The sequence below is a fragment of the Mytilus galloprovincialis genome, chromosome 4 (assembly GCF_965363235.1).
Source record: "Mytilus galloprovincialis chromosome 4, xbMytGall1.hap1.1, whole genome shotgun sequence".
NCBI classification, from domain to species: Eukaryota; Metazoa; Mollusca; class Bivalvia; order Mytilida; family Mytilidae; genus Mytilus; species Mytilus galloprovincialis.
Window position 1 is genome coordinate 61,246,252 of NC_134841.1, and position 14,165 is coordinate 61,260,416.

The following is a 14,165-nucleotide window of genomic DNA, read 5'->3' on the forward strand; positions in this document are numbered from 1 at the left end:
TTAGATTGAGACACTTGTCTATTTTCTATCTATCATAAATTGAAAGTAAAAAAGGTTTCGGCTCAACAATTAAAATGTTATCACTATTTGCATTTTATTTGGTAGTGAGGTTGTTTTACTAAAGAGGTAGATATGACACACATGTAGCTTCTTAAAAGCATCCAATTGTCAAAAGGAACCTGTACTTTCGTACCTATCAAAAGCTAGGGAATTTTTTTAATCAAAGTTAAGTGGATACAAGAAAATAAGTTGGGGCTGAGTGTGTTTTGGTCTTTTGTAACTTACATTTTTACATTCATTCAATATTTCAATCAAAAGTGATATGATTATCTTAGACATTCAAAAACAAGAAGACTCTTCTTTCATACTGGTCAACATCAATCACAGGCAATTTTATCCTCCCTGCTAAATAAATCCAATATTTTGACATTGTTGAGCTGTCATGAATGTTGCATTTTATTGGGGTAATTAATAGTTTTGGAATATCTCTCAATTGTTCATAGCCAATCTGAAGTACATCCTCTTATGAAATATACCATACATGTAATGTAATTATTGTATTTTACTACATTTTCATTTTTCAGGACTCTCTACATGCTAACAAATGTCTATTCAGGAATTAACCCATCCACAAATTTATTTATATCTAATGTTATGTTTACAGTACGATTAGAACCCAACATAACCTATGGTGCCGTACAGGTTTGGCAGGATGATGGCTACAAGCTGGTTTGTGCCGACCAGTTTGATGATGTTGATGCTCAGGTCGTCTGCAGAGGGCTTGGAAAACAAAATGGCATCAGTATTTGTTGTTCTGTGTTTGGAGACATGAAACATCCCATTTCCATCAACAACGTTGCCTGTACAGGGCAGGAGGATTCTATTCTGCAGTGTCAGCATAACACATTGAGAGAGGCGTGTCCAAGTAAAAAATATGCTGCTGTAGCTTGCTCAGATTCTGCATCTAGTGGAGGTTTGTTGACAAAAAAAAATGTTTTTCTTTATAAGATAAGATCAGATATTTTATTTTCCAAATTCGGTCTCCAAACGTACTCATATAAAAATGATATAATCTTTACAACATACAGTTTAGTACATGACATTCATGTAATACACCTAAAATATTGATATAAAGTGATACAAAATGTTATGCAATTCAATAAAATATTTGAATAATTTAAGTATTTTCTTTCTAGAAATGATGAATATGTTGAAGGCTGTGAGATGGCCTCCTGATGTGTATTCATTATTGATACTCATACAGTATCCCCAAATGTCTTTTATTAAACTTGGATTGGAAATTGCCTTCATGACCAATACAATTTTGAGACTATTATATATTAAGGGTCACTATCCAAAGCAATAAAATTATTGTTTACCTAAGTACATACCTATAGCATTTATATGCGAAAATAGCAAGAAAATTTTAATTGCAAAATTATTTTGTTTATTCTACATTTAGAAAAATGTGTATATTTTAAAGAAGAACATATAGGTTATAAAACTTGGGATATTTCCTGGTATTTTTGTTGAGTTGGCAATATAAATGGAACAAAATTTTAGAATAATAGGAGAATGATAATTAAACGTTTACACACATGCTTCAAAAATTTAGAATGTTTTTAGTAAAAAATGATATGTATTGTTTTTATCATTGCCTTGTAATTTTATCTTTTAATGATGTATAGATGATGAGTTTTACTTTTACAGCATATGAGTTGCGGTTATCCTCTGAAAATCAGGGTGTTGTATCAGTCCGCCATCTTGATGTGTGGGGATCAATCTGCACAAATGGCTTTGATGATAATGATGCTAAGGTGATATGTCGTGAGAAAGGTTTTCAAGGAGGATTTGCCTACTATCAACATGAGTTTGTATCTGGAAATCGTCAAAACCTACCATGGCTGTCATATCTGAATTGTACTGGATCAGAAGGATATCTAGCTCGCTGTGGTAATATTCGTTGGGGTGATGTACGAGATTGTTCTACTGATACTATGGCTGCTGTTTATTGTCATGATAATCCAGGTAAGTTTTCAATTGGCTGCTGTTTATTGTCATGATAATCCAGGTTAGTTTTATTTTTTCTTTGATATTAGAGGGGACATTTGTAATATCTTAATTTCAATCTTGTAATTAAGAATTTTGTATATGTTTGTTAATTCTGTGGATTCATTTATTTTCTTGGGTACACATATTGAGTTTGAGTTTGAGGAAAACTTGCATATTCGTGGATATATAATTTCGTGGTTTTAACAAAGTGTGCATACATTCCTTAAGAAAATTTGTAATTCGTTGAACATTTAATTTCGTGGTTCCCCTGTACCCACTAAATCCGAGAAAATTGGTATCCAACGAAGATTAATGAATCCACAATACATGTAGTTTGCTAAGCCAAAAAAAACCAAAAACATTAGTAACAAGAGTTGTTTATGAAAAACATTGAGTGTTGTTATTCCTACTTAAACTGGCAGAGGATAAATTTCTTTTATCATTTGTTGTTTGAATTAAGCTAAATATTTAATGAAATTGAATATTATTATTTTCAGATGTCCATTAGGCCACGGTTTTTTAATTTGTTGGTTTACGGATTTTTCTCATAAAAAAGTCGGGTCGGTCGGTCGGAAAAAAAAAGAAAAAAAAATATCTTCCAAAACAGAAAAATATGCAAAATAAATATATATTTCACCTTACTTAACAAAATGTTTGTCTTATTTGCTGTTTTGTTATCATTTCTTAACATTTCGTTCGATGAAATATTATTGATCAGTGATCATGAACATCGCAGGACATCGTTTAATAACTTCCTGTAAAAAAGAGGGGTTGCACGGACAAAGACGAAATTAAATCGTCATTTCACAAACAAGAAAAACAGATTCCCGTAGCTCTCAATCAATTCCAGAAAACTAGGTAAATAATGATCTTCAGTTACAAAAACTGATTAAGAAAAAAAAATGTAAAAACGTCGTACAAAAATAAGTTTCAACACACGTGTCGAAAAACGTAATAGACTCGTCCACTGGAAAAACGACAATATCGGGTTAATCAGTTGTCATGCAATCCGGTTTTTATCCCAATGATTGATAATATGAAACAAGAAAATTTCAAATGATTTGTTAATATTCAGTACTTTAATTGATGTTATTCCATCTGTCAACATTTGGACAAGTCTATTTCTCTGAGATGATGCATCTTATGGACTGATGTCAAATAAGGGAAACGAACTTATTTTTGTAATAGGTTTTCAACACAGGTTTCGTTCCGCAAAATTATTTGCGCAAAAGACATTTCAAGGTCAGTTATAATTGATTTGTCTATTTTTAGAAACGTAAATTGGAAGCTTTCTGTTGTCAACTTTGTTAATGATTAATGCATTTTATTTTATAAAAAAAGAAATTTTAATTATTTTTCAGGGATACTGCATTGATAAGGGTCGGCGGGAATAAAAAAGCATGAAAAGTCAATTTTATTTTTATTCTGAAAATCGGCAAAATCGGGTCGGCGGATCCGTAAACCAACAAATAAAAAAACCGTGGCCTTAAAATGATTCATGTAATATTTGGTATTTTCAGATGTAATTGAAATGTAATATTTGGTATTTATTTTCAGATGTCCAGGTCAGGTTTGTAAATGGAACCAGTCCACTGCATGGTCGTGTAGAGATAAATATTGGTGGACAGTGGGGTAGTGTATGCGGGACATCATCCTGGAATGATGAAGATGCTACAGTAGTATGTCGCATGAACGGCCATTCATGGGGACGGGCATTACGTTATGGCAAGTTTGGCGCTGGACAAGGACCAATATGGGTGGAATACGCTCGGTGCAAAGGTGATGAGACAAACATTTTCCAGTGTCCAATTGTTTTTAACGCACAACCAAATCAACGTTCTGGAAGGAGACTTCGTAGATTCCGACCAATCCGTGGTGTATGTTATTCACATAGTACAGATGCTGCTGTGCAGTGTTATGATTCTGGTTAGTTTACTTTAAGGATGTCTGCTTCTCATGTTTTGGAAATTTTGTCAGATTTTCGGAATCCTCTGGTTTTATCTATTTGAATGCCTTAAAAAAAATTCCCCATGAACCCATACTTTTCTTTTTATAAATCTTTTACATGTATAATTATAAGTCATTTGCAAAAGTCTTATAAAATTTTATTTATTTTTTAATAGTATTTGAGAACTTTAACTGGTCAATGATAAAGCTATGAAAAATTAAGAGAGAACATTTTCCCGCCAAAATTTCAATTGCTAATATCTCGAAAACAAGCACATGGACCCCCATATTTTTTTTGCTATTTTGATTCGTCAATTTATTCCCTATCAATACATACTTGTTTTATGAAAATTTATTTATTTTGAAACTGAGCAGCCAACATCCTTAAATGTGTTAATTTTGTTTAAATGCAGTTTTATGAATTTTCACTTTTGAGACCCATAGTTAGCAGATATTGGTTGTAAAAATTGAGGCAATTAAATACTTAGTCAGTTTTAAAATATTTTTTTGTTGATAGGATAAAGCATAAAGTTAATGAATTTATAATACTTTCAATGAATAATGTCGACCACCATACATTATATATAATAAAAGTTAAATACAACTTTGAAACAGTGCAGAAGCAGAATACAATGGACTGTTACAAAACAGTTTTGAAAAGCATAAAGTAAGATTGGTAGTTAGAAATTTGGTCCATAGAAAATTTTTCTTTTGGTTTTGATTGTGGGTGTTTGGGTTAAGAAGTTGGTGTCCAATATTTATTTAAATGTAATTTCTAACTAACTTATTTTATAATCTCTTAATTATATATTTATTTCAGTTAGACTAGTAGATTCAAAAGATGTCTCTTACGGAAGAGTAGAAATGTTTGTGAAAGCAGATAAAAAATTCTACAGTGTCTGTGATACAGGATTCACAAACTTGGCAGCCAAGGTTGTATGTCGTCGTCTTGGTTACAGAGATGGTCTGTACCAGTGTTGCTCTGCTCTAGGACATGTACCAAATGCCAACATAAGTATTATAAACATCAGGTGTAATGGAGGTGAGGAGAGTTTGGATGTTTGTCCACATGAGTTTGGAACTTGTCAGTCTGGCAATTATGTATCTGTTTACTGTTCTTATGACGTCTTGGCTCCAAAATCAGGTAAGATTCAATTAGATATAAGTAGATGTGGTATGAGTGCCAATGAGACAACTATCCATCCAAGTCATAAATTGGATTAAAAAAGCCATCATAGGTAAAAGTACAGCCTTCAACATAGAGCATTGGCTCACATGGAACAGCAAGCTATAAAGGGCTCTAAAATTTCTAGTGTAAAAAATTCAAACAGGAAAAACCAAAAGTCTAATCTATATAAAAAACAAGAAAACACTTTGAACCACATCAACAAAGGACAACTACTGAACAACAGGTTCCTGACTAAGGACAGGTTCAAACAAGTACAGCAGGTTTAAAAGTTTTAATTGTTCACTAGTCTTAAAATAACATTCTAATTTAGGAACATAAGAAGCCAATTTTATGTCAATGCCTCATATTTCAAGTAAAGTTTTAAGTAGTCAGCTTCAATTATAAAACTTTTTCTTTTATGCAAGACCAAACTAAAAGACTTAAAGTGGAAATATGAATGAAGGCTACTTCTTTCTCACATTATATGTACAAAAATACTTTTTAACTGAACAAATTCTTTTTTTCAGATTTACAAATAAGAATCCATGAAATGAAATACTATGGTTCCTTAGAAGTTGATGTGTATGGTTTCTGGAGCCCAGTTTGTGATGTAGATTGGGACGACCATGATGCTAATGCAACCTGTCATCAGCTTAATTATTTAGGGGGTGTGGCCTTTAATGGTATAACACACCTTTCCAACCCTGTGTCAGTTGGCAGGTTTAACTGTACAGGAGTGGAAAGCCGACTTGGACAATGTCAATACAAGAAGATGAATACAGATTTAGGATGTGCTGAGAAGATTGCTGATAAATATTCATGGCCTACAGCTGGGGTGTTGTGTTTTGATCACATGGGTATGTATGGGTTTACTGTACATGTGGATTCATTAATATTCATGGCCTACAGCTGGGGTGTTGTGTTTTGATCACATGGATATGAATGAGTTTACTGTACATGTGGATTCATTAACATTCATTGTATACCAATTTCAATGGATTTCGTGGGAACAAGTGAACCACCAGATCAAATGTTCAACATGATTGCATACTTTCTTAATGATTGTACACAGACTGAATCCACAGTATTATCAGTCTTAGGTATGCCACATACAACATTCATCCTCCGGCTTCCTCCACCAATAAAAACTGGCCGCCACAAAATAGCCAAAAAGTGGTGCTTAAAAGTGGCGTAAAAACACCAACAATGAATCAATCAATACAACATTCATCAGTCATCAGTCATCATTTCATTATGTGTTACTGTAATTTCAGAAATGTTTGTTTTTGATATTACAATCAATAATATTGTGGTTGTAAAATTTGTTATAGATTCATTGGTAAACCTTCAAATTTATTAAAATATATTGCTTGCCTGTACATACGCTTTGAATACATGTACTATATTGTCAACTTTTTTCAGATGGTATCAAAATTGGTATAAACGGTACCAGAACTACGGGGAAAGTAATGGTCAAATTTAACGGTGAATGGGGTCGTATTTGTAACAGACGATGGGACGACAAAGACGCCAAAGTTTTCTGTAAACAAATGGGATTTATAGATGGCAGGTCTGGTCAAAGAGCTGTGTCTCGTAGCTCAGGATATGTGTGGATTGATAACGTAGACTGTGATGGATCAGAGGATTCATTACTTAAGTGTCGTCTGACCTGGGATGCAGACTATTCGTCATGTGATGATGCTACAGTTGTTTGTATGGAAGCTGGTAGGTATTTGAACAAAATATGAGTTTAATTATTTCAATTTCTGGAAATGTCACTTACAAATTATGATATAATAAAAAATTCAATGGTTTTTGTGAAACCTATCTATTTTACAATTTGTTTGCAATAAAAAAAAATTATAATTTTTTTTGATTTTACAGTATATTGACAAATTTCATGCAAAGAGAATATATGTTAGTTTTAAATTCTTTGTAGAAGAGTTGCCTGGACAAGCTTTGTCTCCTAGTTTTTGGTATTGTATTGTTAAAGGTTTATGAAATAAATGGCTTTTTGGTAACATTGTTGCTATACCTTACTTTTTTATTTTTCATTTTCAGTGCGATTGAACAAGGGAGATGATAAGACACATGGAGTTGTACAAGTACATATCAATGATAACTGGGGAACAGTATGTAACCATAAATGGGGCCAGGAAGAAATAGGTAAGGTTCTGGTACCAGTTCACAGATTTACTGTTAGAAATAAAAAAAAAAAAAAATCTGCTCTAATTGATAAGATTTCTTTTAAGGTAGATCATAAGTAAATGTTTTTTGAGACAGAATTTTCTTAAAATTTGCCAAAATGAAAATTTTACTATGCTTTTTTCAAAAATATAATAAAAAGTACGGGTCACCGTGCTATTTTTCAAGCTATGAGTCGTTGAAAATTGCCTAATTTTGGTTAGATTGTTCATGAAAAAACACATAAGAGTGCATATAGAATTTTGAAATAAATCGTGAGAAGATAGGTTTCATAATATGTTTTAAGAAAATAAAAAGAAAACATGGTGTCACTGAACTTGTTTTCTTGCTAGAAGTAAAAATAAAAAAATTCCCTATTTGCCTAGTATAAATTTTGTACTAGAAGAGTTATCTCCCCTTAAATGGCTCATTAGAAAAAAATGATTTTAAAACCAAAAAGATATATATTTGTTAAAATATTTTGAATAATATAATAAATCAACAAATTTTCTTTATATTGATAAACAGTCTAACCATTAAAATGCAAATCTGTTTCCAAATTTGCTGATTTGTAAAAATAACTAGACCGATTTTGTACTGTGATTGTACAATCCAAGATGGCGGTATACCATGAATCTACCTTAAAGGATTAAGATAATTATTTAGAATAAGATAGTTATAGCTGAAGAATTTCCCCATCTGTGCTTCTGAAATTGCATCTGTTTTGGTTTTGGAGTATTTAGTATTGTAAAAATTTTCAGAAGAGTAAAGTAATAGGACAAAATAATGTCGACCATTTTTTTTTTTTTTTTGTAATGGATATTGGTCCGAGACCACAGTTGTTTGGTAGTGCATTACTTTAAGCCAAAAAATGAAAATTAAAAAAAAAAAAACACCTGTGCTTTTCAATAATAGTTTTACAGTGTGTTGAACTACTTTTGGGACAAATTATATCAAAATTATAGAAAACTTCATCAGCTCTAACTCAAAATGTTGACAATTTGGTGTTAAGGGGGTCTTGAAATCTTTTGACAGCTTCTGAAGTGCTCATTTTTAACCTTTTTCACCTGGACCAAATCACTACTTTAACCTAAAATTCATGACCCAATTTTTTTACAGTGTAATTTCACCCCCTGCTTGCTATTTGAGGTATAAAACATGGAGAAATAAATTTGGAAGGGGTATAAAAAAAATTGGCAAGTAACACACTGTCCACGCTAGGACTATATTTGTGGACAACGAAAATCTAGGGACGACAATTGTGGTCTTGGAACTAATTGAATCCAAAGGGAGACAACTCATAAGATTTTATTTACAACTCAACATGTTTGTAAAAAGTGTCAGCTACTGATTGATAAATTAAATTTTTTACAGACGTAACATGTAGACAATTAGGATTGCAGCGTGGTGTTTCAGTATGCTGTGGGGCATATGGGTACATGTACACCAAAGGCGTACTTGACAATGTCACCTGTGCAGGCACAGAAGACAGTTTGTTGAAATGTTCTACTTCTGCTCCATACAGTTCATGTTCCAGAGACTATGCAGCTGTAGCTTGTTATAATGGAACTTTGCCACCTAAAACAAGTAAGAAGATGAAAGTGAATGAGAAAATTTTTAGATCCCTCTGGAGATATACTGTGCATTCATTAATTTTCGTGGGTACCAGTTTTTGTGGTTTGAGGAAAAGTCGCAGTTTCGTGGACATTTAATTTCTTTGTTTTGGCAAAGACTGCATACTTTCTGTTTAAAAATTCGTAATTAGTTAATCATTTGAATTTGTGGTTCCTCTGTACACAAAGAATCCATGAACATTGGTATCCAATAAATAATAATGAATTCACAGTATGTCATATCTGCCATCATGTTGGAAAATATGTTTCCAGGAATTTTTATACTTTCAAAAATAAAAAGAGTATGTGAGAATGTAATTTTCAAAATTAAACTTAAATTAAAAAAAAATGTTTAATTGATAAGAAAGTGTCAAGATTTTGTTTTATAAATATGTTTTTTTTTTAAATATCTGTCTAGTTTTTACAGATTTCAGATTTAAAAGTTAAATATTTAACTATGCAATTTGAACTGAAGTTAAAAGGACGCAAATAAAAGGAAAATACTAGAAGTTGAAAATATATTTCTGAATTTTTTGTTATATTGACATAAATTAACAACCGCTAAAAATGAATTATTATAACCTTTTATATTTTATTTATTCTAGATTACACCTTAGACATTGAAGGTAGAAGCAATATTTCTGGTTCCTTAAACATGAATTTTCTGAATATAACTGGTAGGATTTGTGCTGACGGCTGGGACGATAAAGATGCCACAGTGGCCTGTAAGCAGCTGGGCTACAGCAAAGGTAATTAATCAATGCCACTTTGTTAGGCTGGCAGGTTGACTGCAGATATCTTGCCCTATATATACTGTAAACCAACTAATTTTTCGCAACATTCCCAAGAAAAAAACTAATTGACTTGTCTTGATAATTTAAACTTGGATCCTTCCATGTCTGATAACATCATGTAAATTTTAAAATCATGAATTTAATTGCCATCAATTGGGCTTGAAAGAGCGAAATGGGTAATAAAATATCAGCGAAAATAAGTTGGTTTACAGTTTAATCATTTTGTTTAATGTGTCATACAGCCATTGACTTTAAGAGTTATCTGTTCGAGGACAAAAGTATTGCACATTTGTGAAAAAAAAAGATTAAGAAAAATACAGTGTAACCTGTATAATCGGACACACTGGGGGACCAGAAAAAATTTCGAATTAAGCAGGGTGTCGGAATACTCAGGTTTTTTCTGCAAGTATAGGCATATTTTGGGACCAAGAATTTTTGTCGGTTAAAGCAGGATGTTAGAATACACAGGTGTCAGATTAGGTAGGTTACACTATAAAGGGAAAAAGATACAAGATGAATAAAAGATTCTATGCAAGATGATACATAAAGAAGCTAAATGTGATGTTAGTCAAAGTTGTATTATATATAAACCATTGTGGAGCATCTTTGTGCGTTTTTGGTTGAGCCTTCCTCTTTAGTCGAAAAAGTGAGACATAGCAATCCTACATTCCGTCGTCATCGGCGTCCACAAATATTCACTCTGTGGTTAAAGTTTTTGAAATTTTAATAACTTTCTTAAACTATACTGGATTTCTACCAAACTTGGACAGAAGCTTGTTTATGATCATAAGATAGTATCCAGAAGTAAATTTTGTAAAAATGAAATTCCATTTTTTCCGTATTTTACTTATAAATGGACTTAGTTTTTCTAACAGGAAATATTACATTCACTCTGTGGTTAAAGTTTTTCAAATTTAAATAACTTTCTAAACTATCCTGGGTTTGTACCGAACTTGGACAGAAGCTTGTTTATGATCATAAGATAGTATCCAGAAGTAAATTTTGTAAAAAAATTATGTGATTATTTGGACACCCAAATGTAGGGGCTAATTGTGATATGCTATAGATTCATATGTGTATTGTTTGTATTCTTATTTTGATGGATCACATGGGTTAAGGTTAGCCTCCTATTTTTCAATTGTTTAAAAAAACAAATAATCTGTCGACTTTGCAGAAATTAACAAAACCATCAAATGCATTTTTCCTCAATCAAAGAAAATTATACCCAGGTAAAATACCACACACAAAATTTAAAGAAAAAAAATATGAGGGTTGCCATTTATTGATAAAAAAAATTCAGGAAATATAACTTTTCATTTAATTATTATTAATATTGATACTTACATAAATTTATTCTGGCATTAAATTGAGCATTACATTTTGAAAAAAAACCCACCTTGAGTATAAGAAAGTTCATTCTTAACTTTGTATACATTTCTTGTAGGATCAGCATACAATCACAAGGTATTGTTTGGTGAAGGCAAACCAATTTGGGCAAGCAATATCAATTGTACTGGGAATGAGTACAAACTGGCAGATTGTCCTGGATTCAATCCAGGAACTGTCAAAATGTGTACATCCAGGAGAGATGCTGGTGTTGTCTGCTATTCTAACATGGGTAAATATAGGAAGTGTAATACATTTTAGATAATTTAATTTCATCTACATGTATAAAAAAATAGTAGTAGTGTACATATAACTAAGAAATTTTGTTTCATGTTGTCGTTCCTAAAATTTTGTTCTGTGTCATTGATCTGCGCATGTGTTCGATTGTTCATTCTTTTATTTGTCCATGCTTCCATGTTCCTTATGATACCATCTTCCTAATTTTAATGCCAAATTACGGTTTTGACCCCAATTTCACAGGGCCACTGATATAGAAAATGGGCGAGTGGGGCATCCATGTACTATGGACACATTCTTGTTTTAATTTCTGTGCTTTCATTTATGCATATTTTAAAACGAAATAATTGTAATTCTAAAAGTATTTCTTTGCATTTAAAAAAAGGAAATACAGTAGATTGCTAATACAACAGTTATTTCACAAAGTCCGAAGGACAAGCTACAGGTTTCTGTAAGGCCTTCAACAATGAGAATAACATATACTGTATAGTTAGCTATAAAAGGCATGGGGAAAACATGTACACAATTCAAAATAAATGCAACAGCCTGATTTAAGCTTATTATTAACATTAAAAGAAAATAACCATTTATAACATACAGCAACAAATGACAATTGCACAGTGGGTAACAGCACAACATAAAAACAAACAAAAATCCATTAAAATCGTCTTTGACTCTTAAGTTTGGTACTAAGATCAAGCAAAACATTCTTACTTGAAGGGAAGGATTGTGCCTGATGTTCATATAATGAAATCATAATCTTTCAGTCAGTTTAATTGAAGTCTGGAGCTGGCATGTCAGTTAACTGCTAGTAGTCTGTTGTTATTTATGTATTATTGTCATTTTGTTTATTTTCTTTGGTTACATCTTCTGACATCAGACTCGGACTTCTCTTGAACTGAATTTTAATGTGCGTATTGTTATGCGTTTACTTTTCTACATTGGCTAGAGGTATAGGGGGAGGGTTGAGATCTCACAAACATGTTTAACCCCGCCGCATTTTTGCGCCTGTCCCAAGTCAGGAGTCTCTTGCCTTTGTTAGTCTTGTATTATTTTAATTTTAGTTTGTTGTGTACAATTTGAAAATTAGAATGGCGTTCATTATCACTGAACTAGTATATATTTGTTTAGGGGCCAGCTGAAGAACGCCTCCGGGTGCGGGAATTTCTCGCTACATTGAAGACCTGTTGGTGACCTTCTGCTGTTGTTTTTTTCCATGGTCGGGTTGTTGTCTCTTTGGCACATTCCCCATTTCCATTCTCAATTTTATTACTTAATCATGTCACTTGACTCATATGCATATGTATGTTGTCAGTCATTAAACTTTTGGATAATACTATAATATTTTTGTTAGTTTTTGATTTCAGGGTTTTTTGCATCAATGTTGTATCTCCATTTATTCATGGAAAATAATTCTTTAATCTTTTTTTCAGCACTACATTATTCATGGAAAATAATTCTTTGACCTTATTAAAAGATTTTAAACCTTTACAGGGTTCTTATAATTTTATTTTTCTATTTTCAGGTGTTTATTTCCGCTTAGCTGGAGGATATTCTTCTAAGTATGGTCGTGTTGAGATGTCTGTGGATGGTGTATGGGGCACAATTTGTAATCGATACTGGGACAAGATGGATGCTTCGGTCTTTTGTAAATCTATTGGCTTTGCTACTGGTTTCCCATATTATAAAGATAGCATCAAGGTTCAGACAGGAAGAATCTACGAACCCAATCTTCATTGTAATGGAGATGAATCCACATTGAAGGAATGCGCTCACGAAGGATGGAAAGTGGCTTCTTCCGTTGGACCGTGTAGTTCACATGAAAAAGATGCAACCGTTCACTGTTATAACTCAGGTTAACATTTTATTTATAAACTTATGAAAAATACTACATTGTCTGCCAAAAAAAATTTGCAAAAGTAAAGTTTTTAACTGTTTCTGACTTGTATTACAAATATGCAATAAAGATACTATGGGCTGGCCAATTAAAAAGTATCATTTTTTTAAAAAGTGAAATAAATTGAAAACTTCGAGAAAAAAGCTTCAGATTTTCTATGAGCCAGACAGATACAAATTATATGAAGTGCCTTTTAATTCAAATTTTGAACTTTTAAAGAATTAGACTAGGAACATCAATTTACTTGAACTTTTATTTTTACAAAGGAGTAGGTCCAGTAAGGGCCGATTTCGGCCTCAATTTTCAAGTTCATCTAACGAAAGATTTTAGACACTTTCTAAACACTTAAGTGTCTATTTCAATTGATTCAATTAGTTAATGGGGAAGATATTAACTTAATAAGTCATTTAAAACGCCCCGATTCAAGCTTAAATAGGAAAAATCTATCAAATATGCCAAAAATCGTCACTTTTCAGATGATTTTTGTCAAAAATGAAAGTGGCCGCATCCGTGTTCATCCTCAACCTTTATATATATTATGTATTATCATCAAATACAACTTACATTTCAATATTATGAATGAACACGAATGCGGCCACTTTCATTTCAGACGGAAACCGTCTAAAATTTAACTAAAATGCTACAATTGTGAAGATTTCAGTAATTTAGCCTGACTTAATGATGCTAGTACCCAATATATGTGCATTGTTTTGTCAAAAACAGCCCATATTTATGTAGCAGAAGCATTCTACTTTGCAATAAATATCTAAACGATTACATTTTCACAATTTTCTAAAACTGCTATATTTTGAGGCCAAAAAGGGGACTTACTGAACCTACTCCTTTTGTTGTTGAACAGTATGGTTCATGATTAATTGAATGCTTGA

The 14,165-nt window shown here is 32.2% G+C and overlaps 1 protein-coding gene across 1 annotated transcript in view; it reads left to right on the forward strand.

Annotated features, from left to right (window-relative positions):
• The window catches only part of LOC143072617 (scavenger receptor cysteine-rich domain-containing protein DMBT1-like), a 71,650-nt gene that overhangs the window by 38,268 nt on the left and 19,217 nt on the right, over positions 1-14,165 (forward strand). Inside the window, exons 15-25 of the mRNA XM_076247657.1 lie at positions 665-973; positions 1,711-2,028; positions 3,610-3,978; positions 4,820-5,143; positions 5,695-6,024; positions 6,590-6,892; positions 7,229-7,333; positions 8,726-8,938; positions 9,570-9,713; positions 11,203-11,376; positions 12,907-13,236. Of these exons, the coding sequence (XP_076103772.1) occupies positions 665-973; positions 1,711-2,028; positions 3,610-3,978; positions 4,820-5,143; positions 5,695-6,024; positions 6,590-6,892; positions 7,229-7,333; positions 8,726-8,938; positions 9,570-9,713; positions 11,203-11,376; positions 12,907-13,236 (2,919 nt within the window). The remainder of the gene's footprint in view (positions 1-664; positions 974-1,710; positions 2,029-3,609; positions 3,979-4,819; positions 5,144-5,694; positions 6,025-6,589; positions 6,893-7,228; positions 7,334-8,725; positions 8,939-9,569; positions 9,714-11,202; positions 11,377-12,906; positions 13,237-14,165) is intronic.